This window comes from Lathamus discolor, chromosome 3, assembly GCF_037157495.1.
Source record: "Lathamus discolor isolate bLatDis1 chromosome 3, bLatDis1.hap1, whole genome shotgun sequence".
NCBI classification, from domain to species: Eukaryota; Metazoa; Chordata; class Aves; order Psittaciformes; family Psittacidae; genus Lathamus; species Lathamus discolor.
In genome coordinates, this window is record NC_088886.1 from 137,291,458 (window position 1) to 137,313,478 (window position 22,021).

The following is a 22,021-nucleotide window of genomic DNA, read 5'->3' on the forward strand; positions in this document are numbered from 1 at the left end:
TAAAGTTACATTCATACCAGGTGTATTTTAGAGAGAGTTTGACGAAGGGGTGACAGTTACAGAACCTGTGATTAAAACTGGTGGGATTCCACCAGTCACCAGGAAACGAGTACATACCTCTGTGAAAGGCATGATAAACCTGCAGTTAAAGCAGAAGCTTAGACTGTCAGCAGAGCTAGAGGGTGACTTTAACTCCTGGCTTTCCACAGATTTCCTTTTACGCCTGGCTAAAATGACCATTTTCTCCTGATATACTATGCAGACACTTTGCAGGGTGTTGCAGAGCTGCATTAATGTTCCCTAAGCTGGCTGAGCCTCAGACAGAAGACACTATGTAGTAACCCTCTACACACAGCTCTGATCCTGAAAGATGGTAAAGACAAAATTCAGAGATCAGGCAAAAATGTGAATAAATCTTCCTCTCCCCACCCTGAGAATGTCTCTTCCCCCAGGTTGCTGGGGAGCAAATGTCCCCCAGTCTCAAAGAAGTTGTCAAACTAAAAGGGCCCAGAACAGGGAGAAACATGTGTGGATTCAGGAAGAGAGAGCCAGGAAAACTGCATGGAGAAAATGCAAAATACAAAGAACTGAATGTGAAAAATAAGTAAAATATTTTAAATTAATATAAAATAAGATTAAAAAAAAAAAAAACCCAATCAAGAACTTCTAGTACTGATAAAATCATCCAGCTGCAAAACACAACCAGAAGCTGAACCAAAATGATTTTATTAGGTCGAAACAGAATTAAGATTAGCTGTATGTTCTTTTTAACATGTATGTAAACATTAACAATCCCTAGGCTGCCTATTAATTTACATGTGCCATATTTACACTATGATATTATACCCCATGCTGGGACATCCCATTACAGAGTCACGGTAGTGGCTCCATACTTAAGGTGAATTCTGCAACACATCCCCCCCTTTCCTGTTATTCTCTTGCAGTAAGATTACTTTGGGGCAAGAAGTTAGCATTTGGTTTCAGGCAACAAGGGTATCTCTTCAGGAACTGACAAACTGATTTAAGCAGCTGTGGATTAATTTACTGGGTTTTGTGTTTTATTAAAAGAGAACAAAAGGCTTTGAGAGCTTTCAGTGTTTTATGCAACAACAAGAAGAACGTTTGGCTTAGAAACTGTCCACTTTTTCTTAGACTTTCCCCTTGCCTCCAATAAGGATCATATTTGATGGCACATTTGACTGCAACCATTGGCAAGTGTATCTTTCCCAAGATGCATGTCTAACATAGCCTTTTAAAAATGCAGATGGACCTGGGGAGAGAGAAGGTGCCAGAGCAACAGAGCCCAAATCAACATTAGGTGAATATAAACAAAAATAACACTTAGGTATGAAATATGCTTCAACTAGGTTTCCAGATCCCCAAATGTCTAATAAGGAAATGTTAAGCAGCATTATCCCATCCTACAGATGGAAGAACTGAGATGGAAAAGCAGAATATGACAAAGACAAAAGATGTATCAAAATCTGGAGCCATAATTCCTAATTTAATATTCCTCCTGTAAGGCCTCTTTGCTTATTATAAATAAACTATTTTCCCCTTAGATTTCAGTTTCAAAAGTTTCAACTCCACAAAAAAAAGGGGCCAGCCCTCATCCCAGGAAACACTGGAAAGCTTAATCAAGGTTTGTGAAGCACTCGAACTACAGGGAAAACCCCCAGGAGGAAGTTTGTATTTCCATATTCTGACCAGGGTTTCAAAGGCATGCAGTAAGTACAGCCCGGGGGGAAAGAGCAAACAATACAAATAAAGTAAAATATTGAGCAGCTGCTCCTTAAGTGAATACTGTTCATCCCACACACCAAACTTCATTTCTGCCTCAGGCTGCAGGGAATGAAGGGAATCAGACTGAGGCTGAAATAAAAATGTACTTCAAAGTGTTAAATAGTAGCAAAGTTATAAAAAACTGAACCTGCTTCTTATAAAGGAAAATATCGGAGAGTCTTTACAGGCAGAACTGTAAGCCCCACTCATTATTATATTAGAAATACAACTGGGTTGGATAGTAAAAAAGGTCTGTGATTGACCAAGTTAACTTTTTTGCAGTGATGAAACATCTTTCAAGCTATAAAAACTACATGGATATCTCCAAACTCATACAAAGCCCCATCATTCTTAAAGGAGGAGGAGGGAAGAGGTTACATCACTGCTACGAAGTAAGAAAGTTCAAAATACTATAGTAAGCAAAGATTGTGAGATCTGCCTAGAACTAAAAACCAGTGAAACCCAACCTCATCCACACAAGCTTTTCTTTCCAGCACATAGCTACTGCTACCTACCTAAAAGTAAGTAATCCAAAGTTGATTGCAAGCTTATAGCACAGCCACACAAGCAGCCTGAACCGTTTACAGGCTGCAGTGTGTTGAGTTGATTCCTCTTGTAAACTGATCAGATTCCACTTTTCAGTATCAGAAAGTGGGATACCCACAAGCGAAGAGAGCCTGGGTCCTGCTTAGAAAAATGAAAGAAAAAGCAGCACGGACACCGTGCACAAAATGACAGAGCCTCACTCTTCAACCATTACAACTTCTCTGGGAATTATGGGGAAGGAGAAAAGAAATGCCTGGAAAACACAGCGCAGAGAGCAAGGAAGACAGAAAAGGAACCATGTTAATCAGAAGTAGCTGGATTTTCCTGCACTGTAAACATAAATCCTATTTCATTACATTTCTTATTTCCTTTCCCCAAAATTGCCCCCTAATATCCCTCTTCTCCTCAGATTACTTTTTTTCCCTTTATAAAAAAATACCAGCTTTACTAAGACTGGCATTGAGATGTGACAGGCGTTCATGCCAGCGTCTATTTTTACAACGTACTTGAGAAATTTGTGGTTTTATCAAACCACTGAGAAAAAAAAAATATTCAAGTCAATCTTCTTAGCAATTACAGCAGCCAAATATTTCAAATTAGACTTTCTTGTTGCAAGTGAATAAACTGAAAAATACGGGTGGAAACAAAAAAGCCCATTGACAAAAATATACCAGCAAAAAGGAGCATTAGGGAATCAATGCAGTGTTTGCTCTCTCCTCTTTTTTTGCTGCTGAAAGCCACATGGCACACACGGTATTTTTAACTGAGGAGTCTCATTTCAAATATATGCCGAGGAATCTTATTTCAAACATATACTAAATAAGGAGGGGAGTATTAAAACAGGCAGTCCCTTACTCTAATTTTATCCATCTCCCTCCTCTTCTTTCCTTGATGCAGCAAAACTTTAAATCTGATACAGAACCCTGTGTGTCTCTCTTTTTTTGTAAACAGTGATCAACATTTTCCTAAATGACCCCCGAAAGGACCTACGTCGAAACTACTCATTAGTAACAGCCACGTTTGCAATATTAACCTGGATGCGGCTGTTTATTAAGATCTTTTAAGGGGTTTCGAATGAAGACACACTGCCGGTGTACAGGGAGCACAGAAGGGGTAATTTAAAACCCATGTTTTTCCTCCCCCTCACCGAAAACATGCCCAGCATTGTGCAGCTGTGCTGCCAGCTTCATCACTCCCTCCATCTCCACTCTTGCTAATTAAAAGGTTGATCACAGAACAATGCTCTTCTCATTAATTTCGGCTTTCTGATTGGGCAGGATTCCCGCTCGCTCCGCCTGATCTTTTCCACACTGCTGAAGTTAATGTGACAGGAGCCCGAAGATGGATTACCCGCTGCCATATTGCCCATCACCTCCAATCAGCAGCTATCTGGGTAAACTGATTGTTCTAATTTGCTCTCATTATTTTTACAATATCAGGAGAAAATAACGCACACAGCTCACTGTCAAAGCTGTGAAAATCAGCCATTAGTTAAACCCAGACACCGAGTGGCTTTATTAGAAGCACTGCAGTTTATTGATGCAGCTTCGGTAGGCTAAGATAATACCTGCCCTCTTCAAACGCACTTTTTGAGGTGTATTTATGGTCAAAGAAAATATTTACTAGGACACTTTTGGAAACGCTCGCAGTCTCAGCTGTTATCTTTATGCGCTTGCTGACAATGAAGATTAAGAACAATGGAGGCTTGACTTCCACATTAAGAAGAGCACAATATATGCAGCATTATCCACATGGCAGCCTGCACATCTCAGCTATTATTTTACAGTTTAAATGAAAACCATCTCAGTCCTAATATGACATGCAGGAACGTAAATACACCCCAAAACCACAGAAAACATTGTACTACCATACAGGCAAACATGGTACAGGCAAAATTATGTGAGCTGTGTGTACAAGGTCAACAATTTAGTTTTGGGTTTGGTTATTTTGTAAGCAAAGGAGCCTGCGTTTCCCAACCAGAAAACACAGGACTCAAAGCTAGAGCTACAAATGATACAGGAAACTGCTCTGTACGGCTGGGAACTATTTTTTCCCTACAAAAGGCATTGTGCTGCCACAACTTGGAATGAGTCAGAGCAGAAATGTCACTCCATGCTGAAGCCTCACAGGATCCCATAGCTAAGAAATGAATAAAGTATTGTTAGTGGTATGAAGTCAGGCATTTTTACACCACAGCAGTGGTAAAAACTACGTTGAAAATCTTGGACCTCTGACAGTTTCTATGCTATATATAAAGGGACCTACACTATTTTGCCTGCTGCCTAGCTGCATCTTAGCAAAAGGAAATGCTAAATAGAGGGATTAACAGAAATATGATATCTTAGATCTTGCTAAACATAAACCTTAAACTGGTGTCTACGATGCTGTAACTTGGAATGTGCTCTAAGAGTGACGGGCAGAGCACAGCAGACTGATTTTACTTTTAAATAATACCTAAATTAGATTAGTTCTTTGTGTCGATCTGCATGAACCAGAGGGGACATTCATCATTGTGCCAAAAAAGTTAAATTCACTGGGGTACGCTCAAAGTGAATGGTTCTAGACCTACGTTTTATCTCTCAGACACATCATCAAGATGCTGTGCCAATATGCACGAAGCCTGCTAGGAGCTGCAAGAAAGATAACGGGAAAGTAAGTGGATACCAGAAGAGGTTTAAATTTCCCCTTTGTAGGTTATGAATTGTTTGGGACAGGATCTGAGGCTTCTCTGTCTTGCAAGCACAGAGCATCCCTTTCAATACTTGAGCTTCGTTTTTAATATTTAAACAGCTTAAATATAAGGAAGGATATTCTCCCCCTTCCCCTCCAAACCAGATGTAATTCTAGTTCTCCCTCCCCCTCCTGCTGTAATTTAAAATGCTACAATCTCCATTACTGCTTTTAAATATTTTTAAGTCCTTATCAGCCAGAGCCTTGCATTTGGGGGCTGATCGTTCCTCCCTCCTAGACAAGCCACCTCCCAGCTTTGTTTGGTATCTCTTTTGACCCTTCCTAATGGTTTTCTCTTGGAGGGGCGTGCCATGCTTTTCTCCTTAAAATTCCTGCACTGAAAGACTGCACCACACCACACTCCACAAAACGTGCTGATGGCACAAATTACAAGCCCCCAGCCGAACACTCCAGCCCCCACCATTCGGGCAGATTTATGTGGGCTCTTGCCGACGTTATTACAAGTCAGAGTTTATTGGGAAATTGTTACATTATGCGGAGTGTCTAACAAATTGCTTATGCTGCTATAATTGGATTACAACAGCCGCTTGCTCCCACCGGTAAGATTAGGCAAGTAGGACTCCTGCCGATCTCTGAACGTTAGCAGTAATTTTATTTGCCTTGCCTCTCTCTTTCCTAACAACATGCCTCTTTCCCTGCCAGCTGTCTGCTGAAAAGGCACAGGCTTGTTCCTTGGCCCTAACAATGCAATTACAGCCCTGCAGATCGCACTGTTTGTGCATTAAGTACAGAGCCAAAACGAGGCGAATTGATCGTTTGACTTTTGGAGGAGCCATGTGATCTCTGCGTGCGGGTGATCCGGCATGCATCACTGGGCAATGCTGCAGCACACGCCTGGCGATGAACTCGCTCCACGCTGTTTCCCCTCCCCTGGCCGCTCCTAACAGCAAAGATGCTGGAGCCTACCCCATGTTAACCCCCATTGGTCTACAAACATGGGCTCGTTTTTAGCAGCTTTCTTGCTAGGCTAAACTCGGAACTTACTGTGCCTTCTGAAATGTAAGCACTTGGCCACACCAATGGCTTCCCTGCTGTGGGCTACGCTATCAAATAATTATTCCCGTGTTTCACACCACAAGCTTTAGCGTAAGAACTGGACACATTTTTCAAGCCACTTTTTCAATTCTTGCATTTGAAAAATACTGAAAACAGATCTAGTTAATGTCACGTTAACGGTATTTATATTCTCCACCATCTGAGGGTGCTGCCACTGCAGGAGACTGCTGAAGAAGTGATGCTTCTCTTCATATTTGCCGCCATTTGCCACTAAAGCCACCAATGATTCGTATACCAAACTGTTTCACATTTCCAGCTCCAAAGAGCCCAAAGTACAAGTACAAGCCTGGTTTGTTTCATAACTTACCCAGGTAAACACTCCCTACAAGCTTAACGTGACAGGACTTGAATGAAGACCTCAAGGCAGTAATTTTTTATGCAGAGTATCAATCACCAAACCAGCAAATACATGGGGTGGAACTACAGCATGTGACACTACACAGAACAGAGGTGCAGGGGAATTCTGATTAAGGATGCAAGGTTAAGTTCTAAATTTTACAAGATTTCTGCAACATCTTCGTTGTCTGTGTATGGAGAGGATTCTAGGATGATTCAGCATGAAAGGGACCTCAGGAGTTCTCCAACCCAACCTCCTGACCAATGCAGGCTGCATTATGAATCAGACCTGGTAGCTCAGGGCTTCGTCTAAACTGGTCTGGAAAACCTCCAAGGACTGAGGCTGCAGAGCCTCCACAAGCAACCTGTTCCAGTTGATTGTAATCACCACCAGAAAGTTTTTCCTTAGAACGAGTCACAGCTGAGGAGTTTCTAGGATCTGCGTGGGAGCCCTGCCAATATTTACTGAACTCAGCTTCAGAGGTGAAACAATCTGCTTTCTCGTGATTCCAAACCTGGGGCTCCAAAAAGTAGAAACATCTCCATTGAGATGACTGAACTTTGGAAATGATTCTTCGTAGCAAGATTCTGCATATCACCTGACTGACCATCCTTACTGCAGAGGTTTGAGAGCTGATCTCCAGAATACACTCAGAGACCCCCAGTTATAGAGCAATTTATGAGTTAACCATTATATTACTATTTTTTTAATTTTGCATTTAAAAAACCCAAGGGTTATACTTTTTTCTTTTATTAGTGGCTTCACTGACATGCAAAATCATTTTGGGTGGTAAGAGAAGCAGAAGCGACAACCACTGCTCAGCATTCGTGTAACCGAAGACTAAAGAAGCCTGTTTACATGTAGTTTAACACGCAAAAGAAACTCTGAACAGCTGAAATGCCTTATAAATAGCTCAGACCCAGAGGAAGTGCAAACGTCTGCATTGTGAATTGTAGATCTTAATTACAGACAATGGCTGGTACAGCAAGTAGCACGGAAAAAAAAAAAAAGTGAAACAGTTGCACTGTTCATGGTTGGCAATAATTCTTCAGGAAAATATTTACTATCAATCAGTTATGAGAAAAGGGACTCTGCGCTCATAAAACAGCACGTTGCTTCTCATACCAGGACCATTTTGCTTCAGCATAATCTGAATTTAAACAGCTTGTTTCCTGCGGATATAATTTTGGAAATAAATAAAACAAGTCTATCAAAATCTGGAGAATGTGTATGGTGGGGTGGGGGGAGCAGGAATATCACATTTCTTTCTCAGTCATTTGCAAAGAGGTTATTAGACCAAGGGGAAGCAAAAGCATAAAGATTGTCTTGACCTAAAAAAATATATACATAAAAAATGAGAAACTTGCAATTAAGATAAAAGTAGATGTATTACTAAGAAAGAAAGATCATTGTTAGGTTGAAGCCTTTAGATACACCTCCAATACTATTTTCTACTTGTGCTGTCTAAATACTGAGAATTATTCATAGTTTGAAAGCACCTTTTGAACATTAAGCAATCCCAGCGATGTCCCTGTAATACCCATCATTCACACAACCCTCTTTTTACAGAGTGAATACCTACAAGAGAAGGGTAAAACGACATGCTTAAACCCCTAGCAGCCAACGGCTGAGGCAGCACCTATCTGGTTTGCAACAGTCTCAGGAACTGCTGCCCCAGAGAAAGGTATATCCAAGCCACAGAAGGGGATGCTGCTACCAAGGGATCTGGAGCTGGAAGCATGGCCACTGACAGCCCTCTGCATCATTACACAGAAGATTAATACTAAAAATTAAGGTATGGAGTAACATACTTTCTAATCAAAACAGTGGAAGGAGTATCAGGAAACCAAATGTAGCTAGTCAAATAATAGTTGTTCATAATTAAAATGCTCTAACTTCAATCTCAAGGACTGTAAAGGCTTCAAAAGCACTCGAAAACTGTATTATCTGAAGATATACTGACTCTGGTTTATCACAGCAGAACTCGGTTGCGTTGTTCATGCAAAGTAATCACACAGACACTCTCAGGGAAGAGAAGCCATCAATCTGTGACATAAAGGGACTTGAGAGTACAGGAGGGACACTCGTCAGATCAATTTGTCCTACTGCCAACTGGAACATCCAGCCTGGAACCCTAAATGTTTGTTTATTAAAGAGTATTCATGGTTTGTCCTTTTAATTCACAGTAAGATTCTGAGCTCAATGTTATTATTGTACACACTATTTTTAGTCTAAAAATTAGAAAGTACCAATGCAGAAAGAACTGACAAAGGAAGGTCGATTTCAATTACCAGCTAGTTCCACCGCTCCTTGCTTTAGCTGAATCATCCTTGAATGTAAAATGTGTAGCTACAGCTAAATAGTTCTATGCATCCTTGAAAGAAACTTTCTCATGGCATTCTTGAAGAACCAAGTCCTGTTCTGTGTTTCCAGAATTAAGCAGAACACAGCCCTGTTCCCCTGTATGCTGCGCCAGCTTGCTGAGCAGGCAGAATACCACTACATGCTTAAGCAGGACTTCCCATCCAAAGGTCAAAAAAGCATCACCTAGTTAAATTTCACAGCATTTCTGCAAGGAGAGTATTACTCAGTTCCCTTTTTGAAGGCTAGTAAGAAAAGCCACCAAGGCCATGGAGAATAAAATCACAGTGCTAAAATCAGAGGGTAGAAAATGGTTCTAGATTCCTACTTCAATACTGTAACCACTGCAGCACACACATTTAAAACTATGATGAACAACACTCGAAGATTCCCTAGAAGACACAACATGCTTTAAAGACCCTGAGAAGTCCCTTGGTTTGCCAAGACCTTAAAAAGCAGGACCACTTATCACATGTGCAAGGGGTGGCCTGAAAAAGAAATCTAATTTTTCAAGGATGGTGTGTGTAACTGTATTTATCTTTACCTAAAAGAAACTGAAGGAAGAAAGAGGCAGTGAACCTCTCCCAGCTGCTGCTGAGCTCAGAACTTAGAAACGTGGGGATGCTGGATGCCATTTAGAAGGTGTCTTTGTGCTGTCTCTGGCAAGTATGCCATAGGGTGCCTATCTCTGGCACAGGTAGGAAAGAATTCAATGTGCAAAATGAAACTGAGAACATTTCTTTATATAGCAGATACAGATGAACTGGAACTGACTGCAGGAGTTAATAAACAGTAAAGACCTATCTAATGAATGCAGGAAATGGGTATTGACTTTAGAACTCTGTGAGATCAGCTGTACACCAGTCTCTCACTGGGAAACAAAAAGAGCACTTCAAATTGAAAGGGAATTTCCATGATCCAGGGAAATGCAAAATTTAACGGACTCGGAGCAAACAGCAAAACTCTAACATAATGCAGCCCACATTATCAAAGTGTGAAAAGGCAAGACCTCTGTTTGAAAACAGTAATACATATAATCCATCCAAGACACAGCCAAGGAGACTGAAGACACACCACAGCATCCCTCACCACACAGCAAATAGAAAGTGTGAAGGTCACCAATGAAAGCAAGTAGTCCCGGATGCAGAACAGAAGAGAAACTTGTTTGTACACCCACGAGCATCACAAGAATCCTAGTGACATACCAGATGCCAGGGGATTTTTAACTGTGCCCCTCTCTAATTGAGGATGAAGCACACACCAATACCATTATCTGGCCTGAAGATACTGGCTTACAAAATATGGAACAAACAATAGGAACAGATGCTCATTTGGCCAGATTTCAATAAGCCTCATTAAAACCAAACACCCTGTCCTTGGAGCTCAGGTTCATGCTACATTTCTACCTTATTTAAGCACCTAACACCAATTCCTGAGAAAGCTGTCCACTGGTGGTTGCACACCAGTAGTAGCACAAAAAGAAATCAGCCCTCTTGAAGACATTTTTTGGTTTCTAAAGAGACAAACAGCAGCAGTTGGCTAAAAGATGCCAAAAGATTAACAGAAAAACTCCTGAGGATGGAAGAGAAACTGATGTTACAGATCACACAGGTCACATCTGTGCATTACAATACATAATTTTTAATTTAAGGTCCCACTTCTTCAGTTGAAATGTGCATACTTGAAACTATTCCTACTGTTCCTTATTTGCTTCTATCCAAATACGCCCAGGTCCCATCAATGGAGTTTCAGAGGACAGATACCAGAAAAGCAGGGCTAGGGACAATATAAAAAGATTTATCAGAACATGATATTCTAGTTTTGTTTTTAAATGTTTTAATACAACTACATAATACACAAGTTTGCAAAAGCCACTGTACACCTGCCTGCACAGGCAATCATACAGCTATATCATACAGAAATGGTATCATATAGAATGGTATCTATAATCATATAGATGGTATCATACAGAAAACCAGGCAAAGTTTCCTAACAAACACAGACTTCCTTGAGTGGTCAAAAAGACAATAACTCTGCATTACTTTCCGTACTTGAAAATGCATATCTGTTTATTGTAAACTTCTTTTCCCTCCATTTTAGAAAGAATGCCAGTTGTTAGGTTGGTAATTTACATCTGGATGTCCTGTACAGAAACACTTGTTCATAAGAGAGCTTGATGGATGGACAGTACTTCAGCCTGAAAATAAGATATCTCAATATTGATGTGCATGGCCTTGAGGGAAACTGCATTTCATTCTTTGAAGAAACTTCAGAAACATCAAGCACACAATAAGTAAATGGCATTAACACAGTCATAACAGAGCAGTTTTCTTTTTTCAAGTAGGTGCAGAATCAGAAATTCTGTTTTCAGGAAAACCATCGTCTTCCGCAGACTGACTGACATATCTGTCACACATGTGATAATGCTGACTGTGGCTCCCAGTCAGGGCTGATGGCGCACTGCAGGATCAGGTAAGGTATATCGTTAGTTCCAAAGTAAACCTTTTTTCTCTTTTACTGCCAGTTAAAAATATTAAAAAAAAAAAAAAAAGGAAAAATAAAATAAAATTAAAACCCTACAACACTTTTGGAAAAGTGCTGCAGATAAAGAAGCCCTCAGTTATCCTTTCCAGTGTTCACTCTCTTGACAAAACATGTTAAAGTCCAAGGCTGTAAGACACATCAATCATGAAGGATAAAACTCACCACGTGCATAAGGCTAAGAGAAGGCCTCTGAACTCCTTAAATCCCATTTAAGCCCTTCACCTAGGGAACATCTAACAATTGTGCCATTTGCCTGTGCCATTACTGAGCCATCTGCATTTAGCTAACTGGATTTATAAATGCTTCAACACTTTGGAATTCGAAAGACAAGCTTTCTTAGAACCTATTTCATTCTGGTTTGTAGCTGGGAATGCAAAGGAAAACAGTACAATAGCAAGGCAAACTAGTACCAGAGGAATTATATCCCCAGAAAAGTCTGTATGCTTTTTCTTACATACATATATATGTGTGTATATATACTCATGCATACATGTGTGTATATATATGTTTTTTCATATATATACATGATGGCAGATTGTCCTACAGTATATATAGATAGATATTGTCCTACAGCATACAGAGATACAATACTTGAAAACATATACTTTTTCATCTCCAGGGTGATGGTTCAGATTCATCCTTAGTAACATGAAACAAATCTTGCTGTTCCTGCCTTGAGTCCTACCCACACCTTTTACCATGATCCCAACAAAACCATTAAGAGAGTTTTTTATTTACAGCATTAGGATGTTAAAGATATGTCAATTCATTTAGAAGAGGCATCACTTACATTAATTGTAGCTCTTGCACATCTTTGTTCCTTTATAAGATGATCAGGTCAATCAAGATGCTATAAAGCAGATGGAGTTGAATGGATTTACTATAGTTACCTGGCTGCGAGCTGCTTCATGGCATCAGAATGATGCTGCATGACAATACAATTCAGTCAGAGCTGCTCTCATGCCTTGTTTAAAGAATTTCACCTACTTTGTATCATAAAGCACCTTAGAAAGCGGTGTGCAATAGCAGTCAACTTAAGAATGGAGGTGTTGGTATTAAATATTAGCCCTCTGCACCAAGATCAGTAGCTTCTCTCAGAAGTGCTTCTCCAGTGGAAGGTAACCTGGCATGTCAAGCACAGTTTATGATCACTAAACCACCTGCAAGCACCATGAGAAACCTTTATGATAGCTAATTCCCTGACAGGAATCAAAGTAACGGGACATCCAAATTTTACCAGCAAAATCCCAGCAAAGATTTAGCTGGGAAATTATCTTAAAGGTCAATACAAAAGTGGCCCCCGAAGGGACAAAGCACCTTTATCAACCATTCAAAGTATGAAAAAAAAGGACTTCAAGAAGATCAAGGAATAAATAACTGAAAGAGAAAACAGGCTTTTGAGTGGTCAGGTTTGTGGTGACAGAGGAGCAACAAAATGCCAGCTGGTTTGGGTAACAGATGGCTGCGTGCACTTATCTGTCCTGCATGCCCATTCTGAACTTCCTTTCAGTGAAAATACGAAGCTTACACAAGGCTAAACACATCCTTCACACAGCCTTTCTATACATACTGCATCACACTTCAAATGTTTTCCATTCACAAACACCCCTGCACGTATGTTGTTTTACCCTAGTTATGCTGACTTTTAAGGAAAGAGGGTGGCTAGCAGCACCTCATCTTTTCCAACTACATCTACTACAATTCTCAAGGAATGACTTTTCTCTCATGGGCTAATATATACCTTTTCTTACCATTCTGATTGCTATATCGCCCTCCTCCCTTTCCCTTAAACACAGCATTCACTGTATTTTAATTGAAAGGTCTTTCTTTTTTTACCTCCCCTCCAGTAGCTAAGAAAGGGAACCATGATATGAAGAGCTCTCATGCAGTATTTTTAGCGTGTATCTGGACATTTATTATTTGAAGATGCCACAGCTAATTGGCATGGCAGGCATAGGCCATCCCACTGGAAAAGCCTATTACTTGTATAGCAGAATGAATCCTTCAATCCTAGGTAGCTTAAGAGTCAAGTAATCAATTCCAACAGAGAAAATCAGCAAGTCTGAAATTTCTACACAGGACGGAAAAGCGTACCCAAAATACCAGCCTTCTGTTTAAATACGTTTTTCCAACTCTGATTTTTAACAAGAACTTTCCTTTCATTAACAGTGAACAATCTGAAAAAAAAAAAAACCCCACAAAACCAAAGCCAGTCTCTTACTTACTTTGGCCACACAATTTTCAGTCTTCATAGCAGTGCTTCCTAGACATACAGTTTCCTGGTTTAAGCACAGTCTGGCACAGCTGTTGTAGGTCTGCAGAAAGATTAAAATGGTTACGAACAGAAGAACACAATTTTCTTTCAGGCACCACATTTTTGGCACAGGAACCCACAACAACTCTACTACATTTCCTTTTTCCTAAGGTGTAAATGTTTCGAACCAAAATAAACGAGCTTACAGCAAAAGCCTATGTTCAGGGCACGCATGTCCTCTGAGAAGCTATGTAGAATTTTATAGTTCTGAGATACCAAGATTTTTATCCTCTCTCCCTTTGAAAAAAAAAAAAAGGAATACCTGATACAAGTTGCTCAGTCTTTCACAAAATGCTGCATAACTGAACAACCAAAGCAAGGCGATTTCTACACACCAGTTGTCACAGCAATATGAAACTTACAATCGCTTCTCATCTCACTTCTTGTATTTAATCTTTCCAGTTTTGGAAAGCTTCTTCTTTTAAAGTAGAGTGTCTTTTTAACTTTACCTCATACACTGTCCTGCCCAGGAGACTTTGGAGTCTCTGCAGAACGGTACTCTTAAGTCTCTCACTTTTTTAAGAGCACAATATGTGCAATACTTACGAAGTATGTTTAAAATTATACTTTGGGTGATTTGGCTGTTTTAACTAAGATGCCTGAAGAACTCAGGAGTTTCTAATGGAGGCCTCCCCTCCCCCCACTTCCAACACCTTTTTAATTACTACTTGATTAAGTCTACATTTTCTAGTAGTAGGAGTAGTATAGTAGCACCTAAGAGTTCCACTACTGGATTAGTACCCCAGTGCCTGTTGCCATTTACAGAAAACAGCTCCCAAGCAAACGTGGCAGCCCAAAAGCAAGCACAAACTTGCTTTCTTGCAAGAGTAGTAAGTGGACCACAGAGAAGACATTCCTACCTCAAATAGTTGTGTGGGGAAAACCCAAGAAGCACGTTGAAAGAGAATGAAATTAAACTTCCTACAAAGACATTTCCAAGAGCACTAAGTAAAACATACTAACATTCATGGTATTTTTAAAATGGCCTTAAGGGGAGGCCACACCAAGATTTATAGCGAACTGCCTGTCAGTTCTCTCCCTGTAATATTCAGTGGCAACTGTGCTGGTGAATATTACAGGGAAGATTCTTCTTTCAGAGCTTGCAACAGATTTCTGTTTGACTTGAAACTAATTCAACCCCAGACCTGTTACAGGTTACAAAACCTGCAGGCAATGCTGGCATATTAAGGGCTCCCAAACCTCTCCCTCTGCTCCAAAGCTATGTCAGAGTCAGATTCCCCCAGTGACAAGCACCAACAAATTATCTCCCCTTTTGCCCCTCTACCACAGGCCCATCTCTGCAAAAGATGTAGTCAGTAACAACACACAGACCAGCAGAAGAACATATTGCAAAGGACATCAGAAGCAAGAATGCAAAGAGATTAAAAGAGGGTTATGCTCAGAGTGATAGATACATCCACAAGCCCCGTGTTCCTAACAGCTTCCAGCTCAGGAGGACAGTAAGCACCAGGTGAAGGGAACCAAGTGCTCCTAGTCAGTTTATTAACATTATTCACCCCCAAGTTCTTATAATCCTCATTAAACACTCCTTACTGCTTACCATGGGAAATCAAGTATACTGGCTCAGGTGGATCTGTACTGGCCAAGCACAGTATAGATGCTCTTGAGGAAATTCACAGTCCTTTCCAACTTACTTCTTTACAGACCCCCTTTAAAGCTCACGGTGAGACAGAAACAAAAAGGAGCACAGAACCCCTATGTTCTCCATTGGGCAGTTTATGTTTTATTTCCCAGTGAGCTCTCTAACCAGAAAACAACCAGTGACAGACAGAAATGCAGAATATCCTGGCTCCAGCAGATCTCCTTACAAGTCATAACACTGATACCTGCTGTGACTAGCAGCCAGCTAGCAGCTTCTGGCTCTGGATCCAGAAGAAGAAACTGAAAAATTCAAACAGGAATCCTTTCAAAGTGCTGTGCAGATGAACAGAGTGCATCTTTCAGCAGGGGAGGTTCAGATTCAAACTGGGATTAGGCCACAAGCAAACAGAAGTCTGACAGACTCGACTTAGCCTCTTGCAAATATTTGCCAACATCATAAAACCATCACTCTGGTATGCACAGAACTTTCTCCTCAGAAGGAAGATCAGAATGGCGTAAACTATTATGCATTGTGGCTTAGATGTAGCGGCCCAGCTGGTGGACAAAGTTGACTATCTGCTTTGCACTGACGTTCAGACAATACCATGCAAACTTCATTTTATAAGCATCGTCTTAGCTAAATTCAGCCAGATTCTGAAGGTGAGAAACCATGAAGAATTGATAAGACTCTTTGTTCAGAGTTTACATTTGTGTAATTTAATCCATTTATTGTAAACCTGTGATTTCTTTCATTTACAATTTAATTCCTAAAATTCCAGTAGCAGTATTTCTGCACAACTTAACTGCTACATACTGTAAATCTTATGAGGAGTTCTAACTCGAAGAAAGCTACTACTGTTTCCACTTTGCAGATGAAAAGCTAACCACTAAAACATTTACTGAAAGCAAAAAAGAAGCCTGTGGCTCCATGAACTGAAGTCAGATCTTGTCAGTCTGTTTCCTCCCAAGACAGGTATGCACAAGTCTTGGTAGCAAGCCAGCTTTTAAAAGCCTGGCTTACATCAGGCTTTCTCTCACATTTACAAATGGGAAAGAACAGACAACCCAAATGCACCATGTGAAAAGCTAAATGCTATATCTAAAACTCTAGAACTTTCTGAGAAGGAAGGAAGCTCACCATGCACTATTCAAAGGAAGAAAGCTCACTTATGTACTCTTCGAAAGTTGTATGCATGTCAGCATGTAGATACAAATAATTATTTCAGTGTATTGCTCAATTTTTATTACTTTCATCCACACATTATATGTCAGTGTGAACAGCACCAACTGAACTTCCGGTATAACTTGTCATCAAATCCCACAATACCAGGACTAGTGACACTTGATGGAACTAGTATGGTAATAATTTAAAGCAGATAAATTAAACACTTCACACAGCAGGCAGTGATTCTGGAGCCTGCTGTCCCAGGACACTATGGAGAGAAACAACATCAGCAAGTGGAAAAAGAGATCAAACTAATTTATGGACAGCAGGTCCATAGAGCACATGACAGAGATATTCCCTGGACATCCCTGATGCAACCATGGTAGATACTGCAGGAGCAGTGAATAGAGCACAGGGAACAGCCAGACCGGTTTGCTGTCATTCAGCAGCATCTTCCACTGACAGTGCTGGAGTCAGCACTGGATGAGTAGACTCTGGGTCTGATAGACCTGGGCATTCTCATGCTATCAGTACCTCTCTGCCCTTTGACAACATGCCAACGATACTTAAACTCCTCCTTCACAACTTTTTCAGCCACAGAAAGGATGGAAGAACATGCTCTTACTGCAAGAATCAACTTTTACACAGTAATTTTATTACCTAAAGATCTATGTAAGTGCCGAATTACCAGATGACCGTTTAGTCCTCCAGCTCAATATAAAGTAGTGAGGAAAAAAAAAGAAAATTAAAAGTTGCATGTGTAATGGATTCAACCCATCAGGATGTAGATTTGAGAATAAAACATACAGTGATCTTCAGTTTAATGTCCATTACTATATTTGCAAAGTTACAAAGTTCTTCTGCTCTCACATTCTCACAAAAGAATGCATTATTAGCCTTGTGGGATGAATAAAAAAATTAAAGAAGATTCACATACATGTGCTACCGTATGTTTAAAAAGGTTTAAAGCAAAAATGCAGAAGAAAGCCTATTTCTCCTTAAAAAAGAGATAATGTCACTCTACTTAAGAGGTCCCAATGGAAATGTATTGATACTGTTGCAAAGAAGCTGCATCTGGCTCATGAAGTCAAGTCATAAGAAGCTGCAAGAATATATTGTGACGGTTATACTATATGGTTGCCTTCTAATGTTCCTCTGTAGGCAGCAGTTACTGTCTACTGTGAGACACAAGATTACTGCTGAACATGGAGATTTGATTTAATCTGATACTGTGTTCATACTAACAGTTACTAGTGAATAGACCTGACTGAAAGCAGAATGAATGTCTTACCATCAAGCAATAATGCAGAGCCCTTCATATTAGATGAAACATTTGATGGTATCTCATGCTACACTGCCACATCAGAGCACTTTCTTTTCATTCATTCCAATGCCTATGGGAACATCAACCAAGAAAACCATGAAAAGCAAAACCAGAGCCAAACCTCAGAAAAGCAGATTTCTCAAGCTCACCTTTAAAACTCAACCCTTTTATGAATCTCATCTAATTTGTACCAAAACTGTTGAAGTTTCTCCTCACCTTTCAACAAGATAAGAGGTTTCTTCGCCAAGGAAAAGCACTCTGAAATGGTAGCCTGGTTCAACACCACAGGCAGACAGCTTTGTGTTGGAGTGCTTTAATATGTTTTTATATTGCATATAAAGCATGCAAACGTAAACCAGTTTGTTGAAAACTACCTTCTTTGTGGAAGTGGGCTGTAATTCTGAACAAGTTTTCAATTTTCACAGTGCTGCTAGGTAAAACATTTTAAAGAGTTTAATTTTTACAGTGGCTTCAATGACACGAGATTATCTAACAAAGTAATGGTTAATCAATAGAGGGTTTAGTTGTCAGGTGAAACACATAACACACTAAAAGGGATTGATTGCAAGGCTCCTCCTTATTTACTGGGAGGTATATATTTAAAATGACACAAACTTGTTACCAAGCTGCATTCCTTTAACCTTGCAAAAGCCGTTTGAGAAGAGCGTTAAGCAGCCCTATAGCAAAACAAGCTCTAATGAAAAAAAAAAGAAACAAAAGAAACCTACAAATATATGGGAGCACCAAATCATGTCAGAAGCAGGGGAACCACTAAGCTGCTTTCACTCTCAGCCAAAGGCTTAAAAAGCCACAGAGACACTAGACTATGGTTCACTAAAGATAGAACTGTATCTGATCTCATTCCATAAGTGTCTTTGGTTACATTTTTCTTTTTAAAGAAAGTATGAACCTGCTCTTTGACACAAACACATAAACATTTCTACTCTTGTCCACATAGCTCTGGACAAGCACTGGATACCAACCTGAAGCCTCAAACTCCAGAGAGAACTCTGTGTGTGTGTGTGTGTGTGTGTGTGTGTGTAGCTTTTACACTGACTGAAATCTATTTCTTTGGCCATTTATTCTGAGAATCCCCAGTCCCTGAACAAAACTTCACTTTTTAATAGAAGCTGCAACCCAGGAGTTCAATAAGATTCCCCACCCCCCCAATAGTTAATAATTACATGATTTATCAGAGAAAGATAACACTAATAAAAACCCAGCAAAAAGACAAAACCCGTGCCCTCCCTTCAAGTCATTTTCGGGGAAAAGATTATTAAACTGTTCTTTTTGAACAAGGGCTTTTGTAGCTAAGCACAAATTGCCAAACGGTTAGAAAAAAAAGTTATTAGACTCCGAAGAATTCCGCAGAAGTGGGAAGTTATATAAACAAATCACTCCAGCAGATTTGGAAAGATCGCTTTCATCGTACTTAGCGTCTTTGGAGACTTGCATTAATTACCCTTTAAAGGTCTTTCACATGGACTATTTAAAATAAATGCAATTTATTTATTTATTTCAAATGAGGTGCTGCTTGTGAAAGAATTAAGTAATCTCAACAAATTTAAAAACGTTTTTATAAGCAGGTAATTAAAAAGAAGGCTTGAATTAAGTCAAGCTGTAAGACATTACCCAGCATTCGCCGCAATTATTTTCTTAAGACGAAATCTTTCTTATCTCTAGCCCAGCCTTGGGAAGGGCTGTCTCCATGGAAAGTCGTAAGGCAAAATAAAGACCAGCCAAACAAAAAACTAGATCATTTACAGGATTTTCCCTAAAGCACAGTTTGTCATATTGCAATTACACCTTGCCGACTGTGAAAGCCAGAGTCCTTAATATTGCCACTAGAGGGAAGACGTGTCTCAACACATGGCAGTGGTAGTTGGGGAGTGGGTTTTCTTGAGCAATTACCATAACAAAGCTCCCTTGGCTGTGTGTACCTTCTAATTACTCAGTACAATTAAAATGACTTACCTAAAACAAACAGAAAAAAAAAAGAAAAGAAAAAGGAGAGGCCCCTAAAACAAAAAACCTCAAGACAATTCAAACAAAAAGCCTAAAAGCCTTACTCCAATCTGCTGTTACATGAAATTACATTGAAGCTGAAGATCTTTTTTTCCTCATCCATCAATGCACAGGGGGGGAAACAAAAAAGGAGCATGCCACAATGCCCCAACACCACAGGGTTGTTCAGCGATGTAAAAGCATTAAAACAAACAAAAAACAAAGAGCAGGGAGAACTAGATCTCTTGTTAAAGAAGTGGGGGGGGGGGGGGGGGTTGTGGAAGAAAAAGGAAATGCTGTGGTATTTAGCCATCTGGTAGCTGCTTGAAAACAAATTGTCCTCAAAAGAGGAGAAATACAGTATGTCTTCTCTCAGCTCACTGGCTTAGGAATCAGACCTCTACCTCACCCCCCTTCTTTTTTAAATACAGGCATGGTAACATTAGACTTCTTTGCTATTGCGGATTTCACTTCCCTCTTGTCCCACTGTACAAAGATAACCATGGTCATCCCACTCAGGTCTGGTTATTCCATCTTGGATGCATTATTTGCAGTCTTTCGGGATACATCTTGTTGGGCCCATTGTTCACAATCCCTCGGGGTTTTTTTTCTTCCTGACAGCTACTTGCTGATTTTTAAACCCTTAAATCTTTCATTTTATAAGGCACATCATTAAGGGAAGATGGCAGCCAAGTGATTTTTCTTTCCATTGACAATTTGTGACATTTTTCCAGCAGCGCGCAAGGTGTTGAAAACCTGGCAGCTGTTACCTCCTGGGATGAAGATCCTTTTTTATCCTCCCTTGACAGTTTAACTCAATGGGTCAGCACCTTTAAAGACTGCAAAGTACCACTGAAGTGGATGGAGGCTTGAATTACTGCTCCCTCCCTAATCAATGTAAACCCTCACTGCAGGTGAAACTCTTCATCTATAGAGGTGCATGGGGGAGGAAAATGTAATGCCCTGAGCCAGATGGTTTTCATCTTGTTTTTTAAAGAAGAAAGGAACAAGCTAACAAGGGGACAGCTACTTTTGTTAGCTTCTTGGCCTCTCTCATGGCTTTGGATCCCCAGGGTTCCAGCCACACAAGAGAAAGAATACAGAAAAACATAAACACTTAAAGAAATATAACTAGGGGGCTGGCAACACGCTGCTTTCAAAGAGTTGAGAGCCCTGTTCAGCGCTTTATTTATCACTGCCCACGTTCTTGGGATGGTAAGTGGACATGGACACAAAGGGCGGGGGGGGGGGGGGCAGACAACACTTGCAATTTACTCAATTACAGAGGAATGCAGCAATGCGGCGGGGTGACAGATTCCTATTAGCACTAGTGCTGAAAGAGCCCAGTGGCCTTTCCGCCACAAGGCAGCATTCCCATTGTAGCTTAGACTCCGGCACAACCTGCCTTGGCTAGCTTTTTAACGTGCATTAAGTGTCACAGAGGAATGGAAATTATTTTTTTCTTGTTAGAGAATAAGGGAGAAAATAATTAAACTGAAAGAATAATCTTACAAGTAAGCTTAAGGATATACTTCAAGCAATTTCAGGAGGGTTTTCAACCAGCAACTCCTTACTAGCAAGCAACAATAACGTTAAAGGTGAAGTAACTGGGATAAATTCATAGACATGGTACATCCTGCCTTGGCCAGCTCTCCAACTAAAGGCAAATTCAAACTGCAGCATCTTCCCCAGAGGGAAGGAAGAAGGGAGCTGAAAGACCCTCACTCCCTCCCCATCATACACCCTTCCTCACCATCCAAAAAGAGGGCTTTAACTTTTCATAGCAGAAATACTCCTGGAGAGGAGAATCATGCAGTGGGATGAGGTTACCAGCCGGAAGGAAATGGTTGATGGTTGCTACTTTTTGTCCTTCCTTTGCTCTACCTTCTATAACTGCTTTCTGTTTCTTATGGTTTGCTTGAATATTGGCTTTAAAATCTTAAGATCAGACTGTGCCTATTTTAACTTTGAAATAGCACCTAGAGCATGTTTTAGCTGCTACTTGTAATTTTACAAAACTATCTCAAATCTGCAAGACTGGATTGAGGTAATACTCTGTGCCAAAAGGATAAGTGGGAAGATTCTTGAAAATGCTAAGGGGCCTGTTTGAATGGGATAACAGACAGGGAATCTTTTCCCCCGGACTTCCATCTGGAAGCTTATAGAAAGGCAGCAGAGTCCAATGTGAGGTTTGCAGGAGGCACAGTGCGGCAGCCTTGCTGCTGCCAGCATTTC

At 40.3% G+C, this 22,021-nt stretch overlaps 1 protein-coding gene across 7 annotated transcripts in view; it reads right to left on the minus strand.

The window, feature by feature from the left end:
* The window catches only part of BTRC (beta-transducin repeat containing E3 ubiquitin protein ligase), a 123,304-nt gene that overhangs the window by 46,503 nt on the left and 54,780 nt on the right, over nt 1-22,021 (minus strand). For all 7 annotated transcript variants that reach the window (XM_065672105.1, XM_065672111.1, XM_065672107.1 and 4 more), the window contains one exon: nt 13,603-13,692. In XM_065672105.1, the coding sequence (XP_065528177.1) occupies nt 13,603-13,692 (90 nt within the window). The remainder of the gene's footprint in view (nt 1-13,602; nt 13,693-22,021) is intronic.